Source organism: Gossypium raimondii, chromosome 3 (assembly GCF_025698545.1).
Source record: "Gossypium raimondii isolate GPD5lz chromosome 3, ASM2569854v1, whole genome shotgun sequence".
Classification (NCBI taxonomy): Eukaryota; Viridiplantae; Streptophyta; class Magnoliopsida; order Malvales; family Malvaceae; genus Gossypium; species Gossypium raimondii.
The window spans coordinates 22365268-22386767 of NC_068567.1; the positions used below are offsets into that span (position 1 = coordinate 22365268).

At 34.2% G+C, this 21500-nt stretch overlaps 2 protein-coding genes across 2 annotated transcripts; one reads left to right on the top strand and one right to left on the bottom strand.

Moving 5' to 3' along the window:
* Nucleotides 1-754: 754 nt before the first annotated feature.
* On the bottom strand, nucleotides 755-5000 carry LOC105793871 (protein NRT1/ PTR FAMILY 5.10). The gene is made up of 3 exons (XM_012622743.2): nucleotides 4576-5000; nucleotides 2175-2722; nucleotides 755-1761 (listed from the first exon to the last, which is right to left on the bottom strand). The coding sequence occupies exons 1-3, from the start codon at nucleotides 4924-4926 to the stop codon at nucleotides 939-941; spliced, it is 1722 nt and encodes a 573-aa protein (XP_012478197.2). The 5' UTR covers nucleotides 4927-5000; the 3' UTR covers nucleotides 755-938.
* Nucleotides 5001-14280: 9280 nt separating this feature from the next.
* On the top strand, nucleotides 14281-17595 carry LOC128039924 (uncharacterized). The gene is made up of 8 exons (XM_052628859.1): nucleotides 14281-14430; nucleotides 15557-15630; nucleotides 15733-15837; nucleotides 16115-16230; nucleotides 16483-16664; nucleotides 16935-17009; nucleotides 17180-17233; nucleotides 17401-17595. Exons 1-8 carry the CDS (start codon nucleotides 14281-14283, stop codon nucleotides 17593-17595), a joined length of 951 nt encoding a protein of 316 aa, XP_052484819.1.
* The last annotated feature ends 3905 nt before the right edge of the window (nucleotides 17596-21500 follow it).

Sequence of the window (21500 nt, forward strand, 5' to 3'; positions counted from 1 at the left end):
TCATTTTGGATCCTTTGGGTTGCTTATTTCTAGTTTTTGACCTATTTCTTGAGTTAGGGTAACAATTGTATTAAAAATATTTATACAATTATTATATAATAACAATATTTATAATATATTTATTTTCTATAATAATTAAATTTATATTTATACTATATAATATATTTAACTTTGTAAAACCCAAAGGTAGGGATAAAATAAGAAACTTTTTCTTCGTATGAGGCACTTTTTTTCTAATGAACCATTATTTTCTAACTAAAAATGAGATCTGAGACACGAGGAAAAAGAAATTAGTGATTAGTTGAGTGTAAAAGTAAAAGTAAAAGGAGAGTGAAAACTTGGAATGAAAAATAATTTTTGAGTGTGCATTGTAAGGAAAAAAATTACCAATTTTACAATAATGTATAAAAACAACTCCTTCCAAATTTGAAATGAAAAATATATAAGTATGTATTTTACAAAATTATACAATTTTTTAATAAAATAAAAAAAATTGTTCTCTCCTTATCAATTCTACAAGCAATAATGGAAATAAAATTATTTTTCTTAGGAATATATTTTTTTCTCCACACACCCACACCAATGAAAAGAAGATATGTTTTTTTTCTCCACGATTTCAACTATATCCTCAAATGTCCCTCACCATATGCTTTCTCCAAAAGAAATGATGTTGGTAAGATCTCCTATATTCCATCTCAGTATGAGTGCAATCAAATCTAAATACAATGATGAGATATTGTAATAGTAATAACAATTGTCTGTTGAAGGCCATCATTTTCTTCTTGAAGCAAAAGAGTTTTCTAACTTACAGAATAATTTAAAATCCTTACATTCATGGTTTACATTCTTACAAGTTTAACCAACCATTTAGTGAGAAGTCGCTTAATATATTACAGTTACAACAATCAATGGACTGGTGATACCTAGAAAATCGCGACTTAGAACGTCCTTCCCCATCTAGCATAAATGTAATATTTTGTACAACATACATAGAGAGTCAATCCCACAGCACTAAGCACAGCAAGCAGCAAAAAAAAGTAATCAAGATGTGCTCTATTCAGATTATTTGCAAACCAGCTATCTCGGCCATCCCCACTGGTCAAGTTCTCGATGGCGGAGATGAGAAAACTACTTAAGAAGCTTCCAACACCGAAGATGCTAAGGTAGAGCGCAAGACCGACACTCCTTAATTCATTTGGCATCTGGTCATAAAAGAATTCTTGAAGACCAACCATGGTGAAGACATCAGCTAATCCATACAATGCGTATTGAGGGACCAGCCACCATACACTCATTGGAACCATCACATTTGGCTTGTCTAACAATCCATATTCTTCAGCAATTTTAAGCCTCCGCATCTCTACTACAGCAGCAATTACCAATGATATAGTAGATATTACCATTCCACTTCCAATTCTCTGAAGCAATGTAATTCCAGCTTGTTTCCCTGTCAAGGCTCTTGCTAAAGGAACAAAAATGCGGTCATATATAGGAATGAAAAGAACAACCGAAAGGCTAATGAATGACTGAAGTGAAGCAGCAGGTATTTCAAAGCCCATCATTGCAGTTGATCTGTCCATGGTAGCCCCTTGCTTAGTAAAGAAGGTCGATGATTGTGCAAAGGCAATTGCATAAATCAAGCTTGTAGCCCATATTGGTGCAAGCCTTATAACAGCTTTTGCTTCTTCAACCTCTCTGATGCTACACACCTCTCCTTGCTCCTTTGAACCATCCGGAGCAAGCAAGGCTTTATTGAGGAATCTACCACATTAAAAAGATCCATATTGCCATGTTAGAGACATTTGCTACAGAAAATGTATATAAAAGCATTATTTTCATAAACCAAAAAGAGCAAGAAAAACTCAATTGGTTCAATAAAGTTGAAGCATTAAACACTTTAATAACAGGAAGAAGAAAAGCAACAAGCAAGAGCTCCATGTCAACTATACATCATGCTATGATTGCCTCAATGAAGGCAGTTACAAAATGATAAACAAAACTATATCTCATTACCATGCAATCATTACGAGTTTATACATGATAAGTTAAATGGAGAAAATATGGTGGCACTTAAGGAAAATGCATGAGGCTTTAGATATTGACCTTTACTAAAGCTCTATTTGTCCCTTTTTTTTATGGTCCTAATTCCTTTAGTGCAAAAATATCTCACTTACTTGAATTGCTTGGAACTTTCAGTTGCAAGAATTCCTCGGGCTTCTTCCTCTGCTGCAATTGCAGAATACGATGTTTTCCGGTTCCTAACTGCCAAAATGAATACTCGACCAATAGTCACAATTGGGCTTTCCTCATCCCCTTTCACACTATACCGGTAAGTCATTGTTCCAAGCAGAAAAACAACCAGTCCCACAGCCATCACAATTCCAGGTATTGCAAATCCAAGAACCCAACTAAGATTATCTTGGATGTAATTTAAAATTGAAAGGGTTGTTAAGGTACCCGCACACATACCAAAGTACCACCAATTAAAGAATGAAGTCTTGGCTTTACACTCCTCAGGGTCTTGTGTATCAAATTGATCTGCTCCAAAAGCTTGAACGCATGGCTTGTGTCCACCTTGCGCAAATGCTACTAGATACAGCGAGGAGAAGAATAGTATCACTTGAAACTGAAGTGAAGAGCTTAATGCAATGTCATCTGCATTTTGACCACCAGAACTGCTGATGGAACCAAGTGTGGCAGAGAGAGCCAACAAGCCTAGCCCCTATAACTCATTCCAAATGAAGTAATTATGGAAAACAGCTAGTAAGCACTCTAATCAATTAATTAAACAATCAAAACAATCCTGTGGCTACCCTACAGCTACCGATGAGAAAAGCTAAGTCATGAAACAGATTCATCAAGTACAATTGATATTACAGCAGGTTTTCTCACATCTTGAATTGAGCTTCAAAGTTTTTGTTTGAACATGACAAGCAACCTCACTAATTTGAGAATTATTGTGCGCGTTCGTAATGATCAATGTTGTTAAAGAGAGCTTGAGTCAAGGTTTCTGAAGTCGAGCCTAAATTCAAACTCTTTGTTTCATTGGATGATTTAACAAATTTTAATACATAAGAAGCAAGTAAGCATACACAGTATGGAAAGGAGTTTCTTAAAGAGTTTGTTTAGTAATGAAGTTGTAGTTTACGAGTGTAATAGTAATCTTTACTTCAATTTATTAGGTTATTTATATTAAGTAGCTTACCTTATTTCCAAGTACTATTTTAGGGCCTACGTTACTTGGGATTTTCATGTTTTCCAGAGCAACTATGTCCAACACATATCAAGACATGAATATGAGGCATAATGCACCAAATACATGGGAAAACTTCAAAAAGTAGAGCATATTTATGCCAAACACATACATATATCCAGCACACCCCTTAGGCCTCAAGTCCAAATAGCATAGTTTAGAGCTAGGTATTACACCTTTTATTATGACTTCATTTAGCTACAAAAACCATTTTTGTTTGAATATCTATTAGGCCTGGAGTATCAAATGTTGATATTTTTGGATAACAAATTATTGAGTTGGACACTTCTCACCCTCACTGATTTTCCATGGTTTCTCTCCTCAATTACTTCCTCGTTTCTCCCTAATTTCTTCTATTAAACTCAAGTTTTGCTTCTAACTACTGTTAGCTCTTTCTATCTCCCCCTTCAACTTCCTTTTGCAAACAGCTAATAACCAACGACATGCAGACAGAATTTTATGAAACTGGTTCAAAATAAAAATATAAATATTCAAACTAGAAACTTGATTTCTACCAACTATATCAATAAACACAATCACAACTCAAAAGAAATAACATGAACTGGTGCCACTTTTATGAAATAACGAAAGTTCCATCAGAGCTAAGGCAGCAAAAATGGTCTGTTGTTTTACCAATTCTAAAGTTCCTATGCTTTTTCATCTAGAATTGTAGCTCAGGTACCCCAGCTCACTCTCTCTCTAGGTCAGATAACAACCCAACAAAGATGAATCTTATTCTCACAAGGAGCAGAAAGCCAATTTCAAATGCGTTCCCAGGCTTGACATTCTTTTCATTGTAGTAAGTCCATCCTTGATTGCCAAGAAGCCATGGAAAAAATATCTCACATGGAGGAAGGATAACCTTGGGCTATAGGTGTTTTTTTTTTGGCTCATTGAACCTTGGGCTATACTACTCCAGAAGGCATCCAAAATGACAGGAAAACATTTAAACCTATGAAACAATTCGAATACTAGCAGAAAGCCTCTCTCTCTCTCTCTCTCTCTCTCTCTCTCTCTCTCTCTCTCACAGTTTCATCAAAGTTCAGTCACAATAATTAATTCAATACCCTAACCTGACAGCAGAGGCTAAAAATCATGTCAATTATTATTCCAAAAGGAACTATACCCTCCATTTTCTATGTCAATATTCGAGGGAAAAAAACAGGGTAGAAAATTTTAAAATTAAAAATGCTAAGAACCAAAATTTCAGGCATTGCGGACTGTCTTTTTAAACGCCAAAATTAAATATTTAAGGAAGAAATTATGATGAAACATTAGCTGTTCTTATCTATTGGGAAAGAAAAGAAAGGAAAATGTTTTACCAAAATATAAACAAGGGAAGCAAGAATGATAGTGCGGTATCGGCCAAGAAAAGAATCAGCAATGAATGCACCCAAGAGAGGCAGAAGCGAGGCCGCCCCGTTCCAAGCGTTAACTTGCGCGGCGGCGGTAGCAGTAGACTCGCCCAGAGGCCCCGTCAAGTAAGTTATGAGGTTAGAAGAGATTCCGTAATAAGCAAACCTCTCAGCAATTTCGACGACTATGATGAAAGAAGCGGATATCCAACATCCGGAGCTTGAGCGGCGGACAGGTCGGCCTTTGTAGTCAAGGCAGCCGTCAATAGTGTCATCCAAAAGTGGAGTTTGAGCAGCGGAGGGATCGGAGATTGACATTGAGATAGCTCTGATAAAAGTTTTGGAGTAATTCAGACTCAACCAATGATCCGACTGGAGGAGGAGATCATAATTCATAAATAACCACCACACGCGTCCTTTTATGAAATTTTTAATAATTTATTTATAATTAATTATAGGGATAATATAATTATTTATCACTTTGATACTTAAAAAAAATAGATAATTAAATTTATTTTGGTCTTTAAACTTCAAAATATGAAAAGCTAATGTCATGTTACTCAGAGATTATGCCATACCATCACTTGAAAATTTAAAAAATTATACAAAATTTCAAGTGAAGATGTGCTACAATCTTAAAGTGTCAAATGCAATGTTCTAATACCCGAATTAGTGATTGAACCGGTCAGACCATTGATTCTTGATCCAATCGATTTGATGGGTTCAACAACTAGACCAATAATAAATAAATAAATAAATAAAAATTAAAAAAATTTATTAAACTGGTTCAACTTGTTCAACTACTTGTTTTTGTTTAAGTTTTCAATTTTTATCAATTTCGATTTATTTTCAATTCAACTTGTTCAACCTCTTTGTTTATACAAGTATGCTTGTCGATTCTATTGATCTTTTCGAGCAATCCAATTATGTTCCAAGAACACTAATCACATCATTAAATCTTCACGAAATCTAAGTTCAAGGGCTAAAATGGATTTAGTTGTCAATTTCATGCACCAAAACGAGCAAAAATAAAATACAAATACCAAAATGAACCTAATTGCTAAGTTTAGGGGTAAAAAGTTATATTTTTCCTTAATTTTATTTGTCAATGTCAAAAAATTTAAACCCCGCAATTAAATTTATATAAAGGTGAATGATTGAAAATTCTAGTTTACAACTTCAAAGTTTTTAACCAGATGTTAATATTTCTAATGCAAAACCAAAATTTGTAATCAATACAAAAATTTCTAATGCAATATCAAAATATCAATGCTATATAAAAATCTCTAATGCAATACCAAAATTTTTAAGAATATCTTGTTAGATATCTTAGTAAAAAACTAAAGGGTTATACCCAAATTTCTAATGAGATGTTCTTAGAACTTCCTGTATTTGGTTAGAAATTTTGTTATAGCAAAATCCACAATCCAGCAACCATTGCTAAGAAGCAACCATAACAATCGATCAACACCAAAAAAATCCACCTTTCAACCTCCCGTTTTCCAAATCTAACATCAATTTTGCCACAATAAGCCCAGAGTTTTCTAGATCTACAGCCAAACTTTCAAACTCTCCCTTTTTTATTTCCATTTTTGATTATCAGATCCACCTAAGATTTAGGTATGCTACTCACCTTCTCCTAAACTATTATTTAATTAATCAAATTTGTTAAAAATTGGCCCAAATTTTGCATGAAAATTCAAGGACTCCCCCTCTCCCATTCTTTAAGAAAAGAGAATTGTTTCTTTTTCTTTTGTTATTGAACATCGACTTTTCAATTTAAAAAAAAGGTTCTTTGATTTTTTTCTACATTATAATAATAAAAACATTTTCGTTTTTGCCTCAAGAATCAAAATGGTTGAGAGAAATTTGTTTGCATGAAAAGATTTTCGTCTCCATTTTTGTTTGTATGAAGAGATTTGTGTAACACCACATACTCGATCCGATCGCGGGATCTGGATTACAGGGTGCTACGCTTTATATTCAAAACTCAACTAACATATTCTAATATGTATATATTCCTCCATTCCTACTTACTAAATTAGTTAATATTAAAACACAATGATCTAATTGACCTCGCCACATATATAAATTTATTTCAATATGTAACTTTTATATAAGGTACAAAATATTTTACAAAGTAGCTTTAACATATTAAATATCTGCTTAGTTTGAAAATAATGTTTTAATCATATCTAATTACAAATTTGACTATAACCTTGAGGTTCTGCGTCTAGGTCACCCCACTGTATGCATATTACGACTAAAAAGCATGTCCATCTGAGCGCGGTAGATTCTGGCCTGGTACCTCCTCGAAACCTTGAATTTCCCATTTGTACATGGAATACAAAAATAATACATACATAAGTTCAATGAACTTAGCGAGTTTTCATACCTTATCAGCACTAAGCTAGCATGCTTGTATTTCATGATTCAGAATTCATGTTTGACTTGTCTGTATTGGGATGATTCGCCAATCTTATTGGAAAGAATCTACATCACATGAACTGGCTCACATGTGCTTGGCACATTCTCTTTAATGACACCATTGCTTATTTACTTGCACATTCTAGAAAACAAGTCAACGTACTTGACTGCTATAGATCTACTATTGAAAATAAAAAATTTTGTATTTGTCTATATACAGTGTTGCACCCAATAAGCTTCCACTGATGAGATTTCACAGATGTAATATCAGAATATAGATAAACATTTGATCTCTTGGCAGATTATTCCTACCAATTCTACCTTCGCTAGTTGCCTTTGCGAACTCCTACGCTTCTGAATCTTTAAGAGAAAATCCTTGTAGATTCTTACCAACGGACTTATATGAAAGAAAACCCATAAATAATTCTCATAGCACATCTTACACCAATAAATACAGATAACCAAGTAAGGCAAATCTTGGCGAATAGTCCATGTTGTGAACTACTATTAGTAGCTTGTCCTAACTGGCTCGGATTCGTAGCACGATCCTTGTAGATTCATTTTTCATAGACAAGTAAGCATATTCATAAAAAAAGACCCCCATTACAAATAAATAAACAAAATCTACTCATTTCAATCAAGTAGTCAAATCTAGCTAATCGTCATATCCTACCTCTATCCCGCAATAACAGATAACCCATACTTAGTGATCTATTCTTAGAATTAGATAACATGTAAGTGGATTCATATAGGTGACTCCCCTTTTTGCGGAATCTTACATGTGTAGGGGTGAGCAAAACTTGATTCGATTTTAAAAAATCGATTTCTTTTTCGAATTTTGAGTTAATCAAATCTAGATATTCAGGTTATTTGAATTATTCGAGTCAACTACAATAAGTAATTCGAGTTTGGAGTTTGAATCATGTTGAATTTTACAATTTGAATAATTCGAATAATAGATTGGTGTAAATACCTTTTAGTCCTTGTCAAGTTTGAATATGAGCAAATTAGTCTCTCTCAACAAAATTACAAAGAAATTGAAAATCATTTTAAAAATTCAAAATATTTATAAAAAATCTAAAATTTATATTTTTAAAAATTCTAAAATATATAAAGAAAGCTAAAATTAAAAAAATTAGAACAACAATTTTCGGGACCTAAATAAGTTAATTAATGATTCAATTTTATCATACTAAAATATTATTATTATTTTGCTTTGAAAATTTTTTCAAATATATATAGTTTCAAATTTATGTGCTCCAACATGGAATTAGTTATACCGTAATAAGATTTTAATTCGACATTTTTAATTTTTTAATTTAACTCGAACAATTTCACTCAACCCAAAATTAATTTCACTTGACCTAATTTGAAAAAAATTCAAATCGAGTTAGGATGATAAAATAGGACTTGTCAACTCGATTAACTCAAAATATTTTCCCTCAATTCGACTCGATTTGATCTAACGCTCACCCCTATACATGTGAGACAGCCCTAACGGGATGTCATATCTTTCATAAACGAACTCGCATAAACAGATAACTCATATTTTTGGAGTTACACAATGCCATAGATTACCAATAATCAAACTCATTCTTAGCGAACTTATCAAGAGGATTCCATATTTGCCAAAATAGTGAGGCAGACATAAACATGAATTCACATACGCGAATAATCTCACGGACCCTCGCTGAATCTTGCCATGGCCATAGACTTGCATTCATTCATACGGCTTAAAGCCTTTGACTCCGTAAAGTCCTTTACCACCCATAAAGGGCTTTCATGCGTCCCAAACAGGGCTCTCATAAACTGGTTGTAGCCTTCCCAACCCAACTTAGATGTTAGACCCGAATTTGGAAGATTACATTAGTCACCAAAGTGATCTAGCAAATTAACAGAGTTTTGAAAACCTATTATTTTAAAACATTTTTTAATTCTTGTATAAATTTTAGTTAAATACTAATTTATTATGCCTTAAAAATTTTATTTAAAGTATAGCCATGGAAAATGATAGTTAGTGATGTTTTAAATAAAAATCAGGATTCATGCATAACTTTTTAAAAAACCCTAAACTTAATTAAATGTCATGCAATATAAAAATATAAATAATAGGTTTCATGCCACAACATTTTTTTAAAAATAAGGCATAATTGCAAAAAAAAATCTCAACGTTTGGGGGCTTTTGGTTTTGAGCCTGTAACACCCCTAACCCATCTTCGTCGTCGGGTTAGGATTACGGAGCGTTACAATACAAATCATGACATTTATCATCAAACAAAAACAAAAATATAAAATAAATGATAACATTCAATAGCTTATAAAAATCAAGGTAAAAATGCACTTACGTGCCTTAAATTGAGCTTACGAGGCCCTAAAAATAGTTTGGGAATAATCCGAGACTAATTTGAATCAAAACAGAAAAGTATGCAAAATTTTGGAAATAGGGGTCACATAGCCGTGTGGCTTCACACGGAGCCTTGTGGCCAGATCGTGTAACTAACTGTGACTGTGTGGAACATCCTACACCTAAAACTTAATGAGACACATGGCCGTGTGAAATAGCCCAGGCCGTGTTCACTTTAAAAAGCTTCTAACACAAGGCAAACTTTCATCCAACACTTAGGTTCCAAGCCAAATCAAAATCAACCATTCCTATACTTTAAAAACACATTTAAACAAGCCTAAAACATGTCAAAACAATCAATATATAGGTTCTAACCAATATGCCATTCAAAGGCACCTCAACTTAAAACAATTTACTATCACTCCATAGCCCAAGCTTACTTCACTGCAACCATAAACATTTCAACCACACATATAAACATGTCTAAAACATACATTTATATGTCACTCAAAGTGACCAAAAGACACTTATTTACAAAGCTTTACAAGTCCACCACAAAACATAATCTCCAAAAGATATGACCAAACCAAGTGGACCAAGTAACATATTCATGGCACCTTTTACATATAAGCATTATACATGCCAAACACACATCACACACTCACCATTTAGTTACTTTATTCTCAAATTATACCATTTATTCACATTCCTTCACAAGACACACATAAGAGGCCAAATTCACCTATTAACACAAGCATATACCATTTATTTCAAAACATATATATATGCAAGTATGTTAGACATCGACTTGAAATGTAACAACCTATTTTTAGTAAAACCGGACCAGTGGTTTTGGGACCACAAATCCAAGTCCAAAAGAAAAAAATTATTTTAATATTATTTTATAACCTATGGTATGATAGGAATATCATATGAAAATTTTGTTAAGAAATTTTACCTATTACATGTGTAATTTGATAAAAAAAACTAAATTGAAAAAGGTGCAAAACTTGCTAATTATGATAGTTAAGTGATTAAATAGCTTAACTAATAAATAATGGAGGACTTAAGGCATAAATATGCCTAAAGTAAATGGATGAGGCAGCAAAACATGGAAAAATAATAAAATAAAAACTAATTAATGGCAAAATTGTAAATTTTACCAAATTAAAATGTAACAAAATTGGAATTAAAAGATTTTCTAGACATTTCCTCATAAAATTCGGCCAAGAACAGCCATGGGAGAAAGGGTTTAAGTTGGTCCTTCGTATTTTGATTTCATGTGAGTTCAATTCTTACTCATTTCTTGAAATTTTTATGTTTTTGAGATTGTTACAATTAGGTCCAACTAACCCTTACCTTAGTTTTTTATTTTATTGAAAATTTTGGATGTTTCCATTGATGATTTTATATTATTTTAGTTATTAAATGATGAAATTGAGATGTTGATGGGTATTCAAAAGTATTTTGTTAAAGAAATTTTGATGAAATCATAATTTAGGGATTAAATTGAAAAGAATATGAATTCATGGAAAATTCTTAATTTTATGAAATACATGAGCTATTATTGATATATATAAAAATCTACTAGGCTTGGAATAAGGATTAACTTGCATGAATTTCATTTTCCGAGCCTAGGGACGAAATCGTAATTAATTAAAAGTATAGGGGCAAAATGGTAAATTTTTCCTAGGATGTGAGTTGTATTGAATTGAATATGAAATGTATTAAATTGATGTTAAATTCATTCGTATAGATCTGGATAGATCAAATACGAAGTTAGATCATGGAAAAGAAAAAAGTATGGGATTAGTAATCAACAAATCAATGTACAATTGTCGAGGTAAGTTCGTGTAACTAAATTGTATATTTAAATGTTTTAAATTGAATATTTTTGTTTGTAATTTGTATAAATGCCTTGTATAAATATGATAACATATGCGATAATGTTTGACAAGTATTAAGTCCCGTTTGAATAAATAAAATTCGATGGATACAGGGTTCCTAAATTGGTTGTGGTCCTGCATGTGTTGTGGACACACCATAGCTCGAAAGAGCATCCCATTATTAGCTCTCCTGAGCATCCTGATATTTGGCACTCATGAACTTCCCGTTATATGGTTCTTGCGAGCTTCCCGTTAATAGCTCTTTTGAGCAGCCCGATTGGTTGTAATTCTGCATGTATTGTGGACACACTGCAACTCTTATGAGCGTCCCAATATACGGCTATTTGGAGCTTCCTGATTAATGGCTCTCCGGAGCTTCCCGATATTGGCTCACTTGAACTTCCCGATCACAGCTCTATGAGCTTCCCGTTATATAGCTCGAATGAGCTTCCTGTTTATGTGCTCTTATGAGCATTCTCGAATATGAATTGATGGAATACAGATTGGTACACTTCGTGTGTACTACCTGTGTATCTATCGATATTTTAAATGATTCAGCGGGCATTGTTACGATATAAGAAAATGTGGATTCAATATGAATTGTTACCTGAATGTACTTGAAATTTACGTGGAAAAAATAGTACATGATATATAGAAATTATGAGATGAATAATACATACTGGAACTTGTTTGGTGAACTTATTTATCCATGATTATGGATTATTATATGTGTTTACATTACTAACATGATGATGATATGTGTTTAGGCTATTGGCTATCGGCCAAATTTCTTTTGATGTATTTTATATGCTTACCTTAAATGTAAATGAATGGTAAGTTAATTTCCCATTATACGAACTTACCAAGCATTAAATGCTTACTCTATTTAATTTCCCTGTTTTATACTAATTTGGAAGCTTGTTGGGTTGGAAGCTTGGCGGAGATCACTCACACTATCCTTCAGCTCATTTCGGTATAAATAGTAAATTAACTTTGATTATAATGGCAAGTATAGGTTATCTTAGCCAATGTTGGCAAGTAAATGTTATGATATAATTAGCATTTGGAATGGCTTGTGTTGGACATATTTTGATGTAATTATATATGACCTTATGATGCTTGAGGTGAGATTGGTATAATGGAAAGATAAATAACTCATAAGTATATTGATGGTTGCTTTGTTTTGGTATATTTGATACAAAAATTCTTATATATGTATTTGGTTAAATTGATAAGTATAAACAGTTGGTCTTGTGTATTGATATGTCATGTATAAGATGGTTGTGGCTTGATTTGATTGTCTTGTATTGGTTTGTAAATATGTTTAAGTGTTAATGTAGGTGGAAGACAAGTTTGGGTGAGAAATATGGCTTGGAAATGGCCTTATTTCGTCTATACGGGTAGAGACACGGGCGTGTGTCTTAGCCGTGTGTGACACACGACCTAGCACATGGGCCTGTGTTTTGGCCATATGTCCCCTACATCTTTAAAATTTCAAAACAGAATGCTCAAAATTTTTCACACGGTCTGGCACACGGGCGTGTGGCTTGGTCGTATGACCCGTGCATCTTATTTATGCAAGTCAATATGTTCACATGGCCTAGCACACGAGCATGTGGCTTGGCCGTGTGACCCGTCAGAAAGCACCCTAATTTGGACACAGGTTGGGACACAGCCATGTGCCCCTATTTTGAATGTCAACACAGCCTGAGACACGGGCGTTTCTCTTGACCGTGTGAGACACACGGCCTACCCACACGGGCGTGTGTCCCCTGTACCCTGAAAATTTTTTGAAATTTTGTGAAAAATCTCTGAGTACCCGATTTAGTCCCAACTTGTTTCTAATGCATAATTTGGGCCTCGAGGGTTCATATTAGGGACGATATAATTTTATATGATTGATTTATGATATGAATGTAAAATAATATGAAATGTTTGTATTTAATCTTTGTATTCCAGTAATACTCTGTAACCTTATTCCGGTAATGGATATGGGTTAGAGGTGTTACATTTATTGGTATCAAAGCTACGGTTTAGCCGATTCTAATACTAACGTAGCAAGTACAAGTCTAGCTATACATGTCATTATATAACATGTGATAGTGTCATATCTCCTGACCATTTTGAAACATGTTTTTCATATAGTAATGTCATCCAACCAAGCTGATTTCGAAGAAGTTGAGAGCAATGCTCAAGCTTCAGTTTAAAGAGCAGCCTCAAGTAGTAGAAGGCCCATATCTAAAAGTCGAGGAGGAGAGGAAAAAAAACCTTCTTCCAAATGATGAATGAATGGTTTACTGAATTTGTAAAAACAAATTCAGTTGTACAACAACCTCCACCCCTCCTATTTCTTAACCGGATCCTGATATACCTCAAGGTACAGAACTTGTTAGAATTGGTAAGCCTCTTGTAGATAAAATTCGTAAATATGGGGCAGAAGAATTCATAGCTACCGCTGAAGATGATCCTAAAAGGGCTAAATTCTGGTTGGAAAATACTATTAGAGTTCTGGATGAACTATCTTGTATACCGACAGAATGTCTTAAATGTGTTGTATCTCTGTTAAAAGACTCAGCTTACCAGTGGTGGAACACCTTAATTTCTGTTGTACTAAAAGAAAAGGTCACTTGGGAATTTTTCCAAACTGAGTTAAAAAAGAAGCATATTAGCCAAAGATTCCTTGATCAGAAATGGAAGGAATTTTTAGAGCTTAACAGGGGCATATGACGGTATCTAAATATGAAAGAGAATTTGTTCGATAGAGTAAGTATGCCAGATAATGTATCCCGACTAAAATCACCATGTGTAAGCGGTTTGAAGAGGGTTTAAATGAAGATATAAAATTGTTAGTTGGGATTATTGAATTAAAAGAATTTGTCGTCCTGGTTGATCGAGCTCATAAATCTGAAAAGCTGAGTAAAGAAAAGAGACAAGCTAAGATGGAAGCCAGATTTTCAAATAAAGGATTTACTGGAAAGTCATATCATTCGGCATCAAAGAAATCAAATAAGCATCATGACCATTCCACCACCTCTGCGGGGTAATTTGGAAGAGATAGAAGTATTCAACGCTCCAATTGAAGATCTTAGGCTACATTTGTGGCAAGTGCGGGTAGTGTTGGAAACCACAAACCTAGATGCAAGCATTATAATAAACTGCATTTTGGTGAGTGCCGTATGAAATGCGGAGGCTATTTTAGATGTGGTTCTTTTGACCACTATTTAAGAGACTGGCCGAAAAAGCCTAAAAAAGATATTGTTTAAACTTCAAGGCCGAGCAACCCCGCCACGAGAGGTAGACCCCCTCGTAGCCCCGACAATGTGAGTGGTAACCGAGGTACGACAAAATATTCAACTGTCAGATCTGAAGCATGAGTATCGGCTAGAACATATGCTATTCATGCACGTGAGGATGCTTTTGCACCCGACATTATTACTGGTACTTTTTCTCTTCTCGATACCGATATAACTACTTTAATTGATCTCGGTTCAACCCATTCATACATTTGCACGAATTTAGTGTCTAATAAAAATTTACCAGTCAATTCCACTAAATTCGTGGTTAAAGCATCGAACCCCCTAGGCCAGTATGTGACGGTTGATAAAATTTGCAATAACTATCCGTTAATGATATGGGGTTTCTGTTTCGCGATTGATTTGATGTTATTACGATTTGATGAATTCGATGTGATTTTGGGTATGGATTGGTTGACTCAGTATGATACCGTGGTAAATTGTAAACAAAAACATATTGTGTTGAATTGTCAAAATGGTAAAATGCTCTGTATTGAATCTGATAAATTGGGCGGGTTGTCTAATATGATATCAGCCATGTCAGCATAGAGATATGTCAGAAAATGGTATGATGCTTATCTTGCTTATGTGTTGGACACTAAAGTGTCTGAATCCAAAATTAAATCACTGCCAGTGGTATGTGAATATCCTGATGTGTTTCTAGAGGAATTACCTGGATTACCACCTATTAGAGAGGTCGAATTTACATAGATCTTGTACTGGGAACAACACCAGTATCTATAGCACCATATACAATAGCCTCTACAGAACTAAAAGAGTTGAAATCACAATTACAAGAACTGACTGACAGAGGTTTTGCTCGACCTAGTTCTTCACCCTGGGGTGCACTAGTTATGTTTGTTAAGAAAAAGGATGGATCCTTGAGATTGTGTATTGATTACAGACAGCTCAACAAAGTTACAATCAAGAATAAGTATCCACTGCCCCGTATTGATGACTTATTTGGTTAGTTGAAAGGTGTTACAGTATTCTCGCAGATTAATCTTCGTTCTGGTTATTATCAGTTACAGGTGAAAGAGTTAGATGTGCCAAAAACAGCTTTCAGAACCAGGTATGGGCATTATGAATTCCTTGTGATGTTGTTTGGCTTGACAAATGCACCTGTGATATTTATGGATTTAATGAATAGAATTTTCAAGCCGTATTTGGATAGATTTGTTGTGGTGTTTATTAATGATATTCTGGTATTCTCCCGAGATGAAAATGAACATGCTGATAATTTGAGAATTGTTCTGCAAACTCTGCGTGAGAAACAATTGTATGCTAAATTTAGCAAATGTGAATTCTAGCTTCGAAAAGTTGGTTTTCTTATCATATAGTATTTGCTGAGGGCATTAGAGTGGATTCGAATAAAATTTCAGCTTAACTGGAAACCGCCAAAAAATGTATCTGAAGTCAGAAGTTTTCTGGGATTAGCTGGTTATTATCGGAGATTTGTAAAAGGATTGTCGATGATACCTTCGCTGATGACATACTTGCTGCAAAAAAGATGTGAAATTTGAATGAACTGATAAATATCAGTAGAGTTTTGACAGATTGAAAGCCTTGTTGACTGAAGCACTAGTCCTAGTTCAGCCTGAATCGGGTAAGGAATTTTTTATTTACAGTGATGTGTCAATGAACAATTTAGGCTGTGTTCTGATGCAAGAAGGTAAGGTAATAGCCTATGCTTCCAGACAACTAAAGCCACATGAAAAGAATTACCCGATGCATGATTTTGAATTACCAACTATTGTATTTGCTCTAAAAATTTGGTGGAACTACTTTTTTGGTGAAAAGTGCCATATATTCACCGATCATAAAAGCTTAAAATATCTGATTTCGCAAAAAGACTTGAATCTAAGACAGCGCAAATGGCTTGAACTATTGAAAGATTATGATTTGGTTATCGATTATCACCCAGGAAAAGCAACTGTGGTGGTGGATACTTTGAGTAGAAAGTCTCTGTTTGTTTTACGAGCAATGAATACCCGATTGTCATTGTCTGATGATGGCTCCGTCTTATTTGAGTTAAAGGCTAAATCGACGTTTCTGCAAAAAATCTGCGAAGCTCAGAAATGTGATAATGAGTTGCAAGCTAAGCGGGTATAGTGTGAATCGTCTTTTGATTTAGAATTTCAAATAGGACCCGATGATTGTTTGTTATTCAGAGGAAGAGTTTGTGTACCGAAGAATTCATAGCTTGTACAGAAGATTTTGCACAAAGCTTATAATGGTACTATGTCTGTTCATCTGGGGAGTAATAAAATGTATAATAATTTAAAAAATATGTACTGGTGCCTGGGAATGAAACGTGATATTTCTGAATTCATATCTAGATGTTTGATATGTCAGCAAGTTAAAGCTGAACATCAGGTACCTTCAGGACTTACAGCGAGTGATGATACCGGAATGGAAATGGGAAAGAGTTACTATGGACTTTGTATCAAGGTTACCCCTATCTTCGAAAAAGAAATATGCCATCTAGGTAATTTTTGATCATTTGACAAAGGCTACACATTTCATTCTGGTACGTATGGATTTCTCCTTGGATAGATTAGCATAATTATATGTTTCAGAAATTGTCAAACTACATGGAGTGCTAGTCTCTATTATTTCAGACAGAGATCCACGGTTCACATCCTGATTCTGGAACAAGTTACAAGAAGCTTTGGGTACGTAATTACATTTCAGTACCGCATTTCATCCTCAGACCGATGGTCAGTTAGAGCGTATAATTCAAATTCTTGAAGATATGCTTTAGTGCTGTATTTTAGAATTTGAAGTCAATTGGGAAAAATATTTGCCGTTAGTCGAATTTACATATAATAATAGTTATCAGTCAAGCATAAATATGGCACCGTATGAAGCTCTGTATGGTCGTAAATGTGGAACTCTATTGTATTGGACTGAGCTCAGTGAGAAAAAGATACATGGAGTTGATCTAGTTCGTGAAACCGAAGAAAAAGTGAAAGTAATCCCAAATAGTTTAAAAGCAGCTTCTGATCATCAGAAATCCTATGCGGATCTAAAATGAAAAGAAATAGAATTTCAACTTGGAAACAAAGTATTCTTGAAAGTTTCACCTTGGAAAAAATTTCTTCGGTTTGGTTGTAAAGGAAAACTGAGTCCATGATTTATTGGGCCATATGAGATCACTGAAAGAACCGAACCTGTTGCGTACCAATTGGCATTACTGCCAGAGTTTGACAGAATTCATAATGATTTTCATGTGTCTATGTTGTGACGGTATCAGTCAGATCCTTCACATGTTATTTCCCCGACAGAGGTTGAGATTCAGCCTGACATAACTTACAGTGAGGAACGAGTCAGAATTTTCGCACGTGAGACAAAAAGAACTAAAAAATGCAAAAGGTAGCTTTAATAAAAGTTCTCTGGCAATGACACAGGATAGAAGAAGCTACTTGGAACTCGGAAGAAGTTATGAGAAAGCAATATCCAAACCTCTTTACTAGTAAGATTTTCAAGGACAAAAATTTTTTAAGGGGAGAGTTGTAACAACCCGTTTTCAGTGAAATCGGAACAGTGGTTTCGGGACCACAAATTTTAGTCTGAAAGAAAAAAACTATTTTAATATTATTTTAAAGTCTATGGTATGATAGGAATATCATATGAAAATTTCGTTAAGAAATCTTACCTATTACATCTGCAACTTGATAAAAAGGACTAAATTGAAAAAGGTTAAAAACTTGTTGATTATGATAGTTAAGTGATTAAATAGCTTAACTAATAAATAAGGGAGGACTTAAGGCATAAATATGCCTAAATTAAATGGATGAGGCGACATAAGATGGGAAAATAATAAAATAAAAACCAATTAATGGCAAAATTTACAATTTTGCCAAATTAAAATGAAACAAAATTGGAACTAAAATATTTTCTAGACATTTCCTCATAAAATTCGGACAAGAACAGCCATGGGAGAAAGGGTTTAAGTTGGTCATTCATATTTTGATTTCATGTGAGTTCAATTCTTACCCGTTTCTTGAAATTTTTATATTTTTGAGATTGTTACAATTAGGTCCAACTAACCCTTACCTTAATTTTTGGTTTTATTGAAAATTTTGGAAGTTGCCATTGATGATTTTATATAATTTTAGTTATTAAATGACGAAATTGAGATGTTGATGGGTATATAAAAGTATTTTCTTAAAGAAGTTTTGATGAAATCATTATTTAGGGATTAAATTGAAAAAGAATATGAATTCATGGAAAACTCTAAATTTTATAAAATACATGAGCTATTATTGTAATATATAAAAATCGACAAGGCTTGGAATAAGGATTAAATTGCATGAATTTCATTATCCGAGCCTAGGGATAAAATTGTAATTAATTAAAAGTATAGCGGCAAAATGGTAAATTTTTCCTAGGATGTGAGTTGGATTGAATTGAATATGAAAAGTATTAAATTGATTTTAAATTCATTCGTATAGATCCGGATAGATCAAATACGATGTTAGATCGTGGCAAAGAAAAAGTATGGGATTAGTAATCAACAAATCAATGTACAATTGTCGAGGTAAGTTCGTGTAACTAAATTGTATTTAAATTTTTTAAGTTGAACATTGTTATTTGTGATTTGTATAAATGCCATGTATAAATATGATAACATATGCGATAATGTTTGGCAAGTATTAAGTCTCATTTGAATAAACGAAATTCGATGAATATAGGGTTCCTAAATTGGTTGTGGCCCTGCACACCACAGCTCGAAAGAGCGTCTCGTTATTAGCTCTCCTGAGCATCCTGATATTTGGCTCTCACGAGCTTCCCGTTATATGGTTCTTGCGAGCTTCCCGTTAATAGCTTTTTTGAGCATCCCGATTGGTTGTGATTTTGCTTGTGTTGTGGACACACCGCAGCTCTTATGAGCGTGCCAATATATAGCTCTTCGAAGCTTCCCGATAACTGGCTCTTATGGGCTTCCCGATTAATGGCTCTCCGGAGCTTCCAGATATTGACTCCCTTGAACTTTTCGATCACAACTCTTATGAGCTTCCCGTTATACAGCTTGAATGAGCTTTCCATTTATGTGTTCTTATGAGCATTCTTGAATTTGAATTGACGGAATACAGATTTGTACACTTCGTGTGTACTACCCGTGTATCCATTAATATTTTAAATGATTCAACGGGCAATGTTCTGATATAAGAAAATGTGAATTCAATATGAATTGTTACCTGGATGTACTTGAAATTTACATGGAAAAGATAGTACATGATATATAGAAATTATGAGATGAATGATACATACATGGAACTTGTTTAGTGAACTTATTTATCCATGATTATGGATTATTATATGTGTTTACATGACTAACATGATGAGGATATGTGTTTAGGCTATTGACCAAATTGCTTTGGATGTATTTTATATGCTTACCTTAAATGTAAATGAATGGTAAGTCAATTTCCCGTTATACGAACTTACTAAGCATTAAATGCTTACTCTGTTTAATTTCCCTATTTTATAGTAATTCGGAAGCTCGTTGTGTTGGAAGCTTGGCAGAGATCACTCACACTATCCTTCAGCTCATTTCGGTATAAATAGTAAATTAACTTTGGTTGTAATGGCATGTATAGGTTATCTTGGCCAATGTTGGCGAGTAAATGTTATGATATAATTAGGCATTGGAATAGCTTGTGTTGGACATATTTTGATGTAATTATATATGACCTTATGATGCTTGAGGTGAGATTGTTATAATGGAAAGATAAATAACTCAGAAGTATATTGATGGTTGCTTTGTTTTCGTATATTTGATACAAATATGCTAATATATGTATTTGGTTAAATTGATAAGTATAAACAATTGGTCTTATGTATTGATATGTCATGTATAAGATTTGGTTGTGGCTTGATTTGATTGTCTTGTATTGGTTTGTGAATATATTTAAGTGTTAATCTAGGTGGAAGTCAAGTCTGGGTGAGAAATATGGCTTAGAAATGGGCTTATTTCATCCACATAGGCAGAGACACGGGCGTGTGTCTTAGCCGTGTGTCACACACGGCTAAGCACATAGGTATGTGTTTTGCCGTGTGTCCCTTACATCTTTAAAATTTCATAACAGAATGCTCAAAATTATTCACACGGCCTGACACACGGGCATGTGGCTTGGCCGTGTGACACCTGTACCTTATTTATGCAAGTCAGTATGTTCACACAACCTAGCACACGGACGTGTGGCTTGGCCGTGTGACCCAAGTCAGAGAGCACCCTAATTTGGACATGAGCTAGGACACGGCCATGTGCCCCTATTTCGAAGGTCCACATGGCCTAAAACACGAGCGTGTCTCTTGACCGTGTGAGATGCACGGCCTGGCCACAGAGGCGTGTGTCCCCTGCACCTTGGAAAAATTTTGAAATTTTGTGAAAAAATCTCTGAGTACCCGGTTTAGTCCCGACTTGTTTCTAATGCATAATTTGGGCCTCGAGGGTTCATATTAGGGAAAATATAATTTTATATGATTGATTTATGATATGAACGTAAAATAGTATGAAATGTTTGTCTTTCATCTGTATATTCTGGTAATACTCTGTAACCCCATTTTGGCGACGGATATGGGTTAGGGGTGTTACACGAAACATAACAAACTAACATACAACCATATAGATGCCATTTATTACCGTTAGCCCAACTTATTCAAAATCTACCAAAACAGTCAATGGATAGTGTGATTGTGCTCCGACGAAGATTCCAACCGATCGAGCCTTCCGATGATCTACGAAATAAGGAAAACAACTACATAAGGTACTAGTGCTTAGTAAGCTCGTATAAAGGAAAATTAAACTTACCGAACATTTTAAATTAAACAACCAAACCTACTTTCATCATGTCATATGCCAAACTTCCTTTCCTATACACACCACCTCATAAGGTTAGTAAGTATAACATTACATGTAAGTTCCAAGTAAAT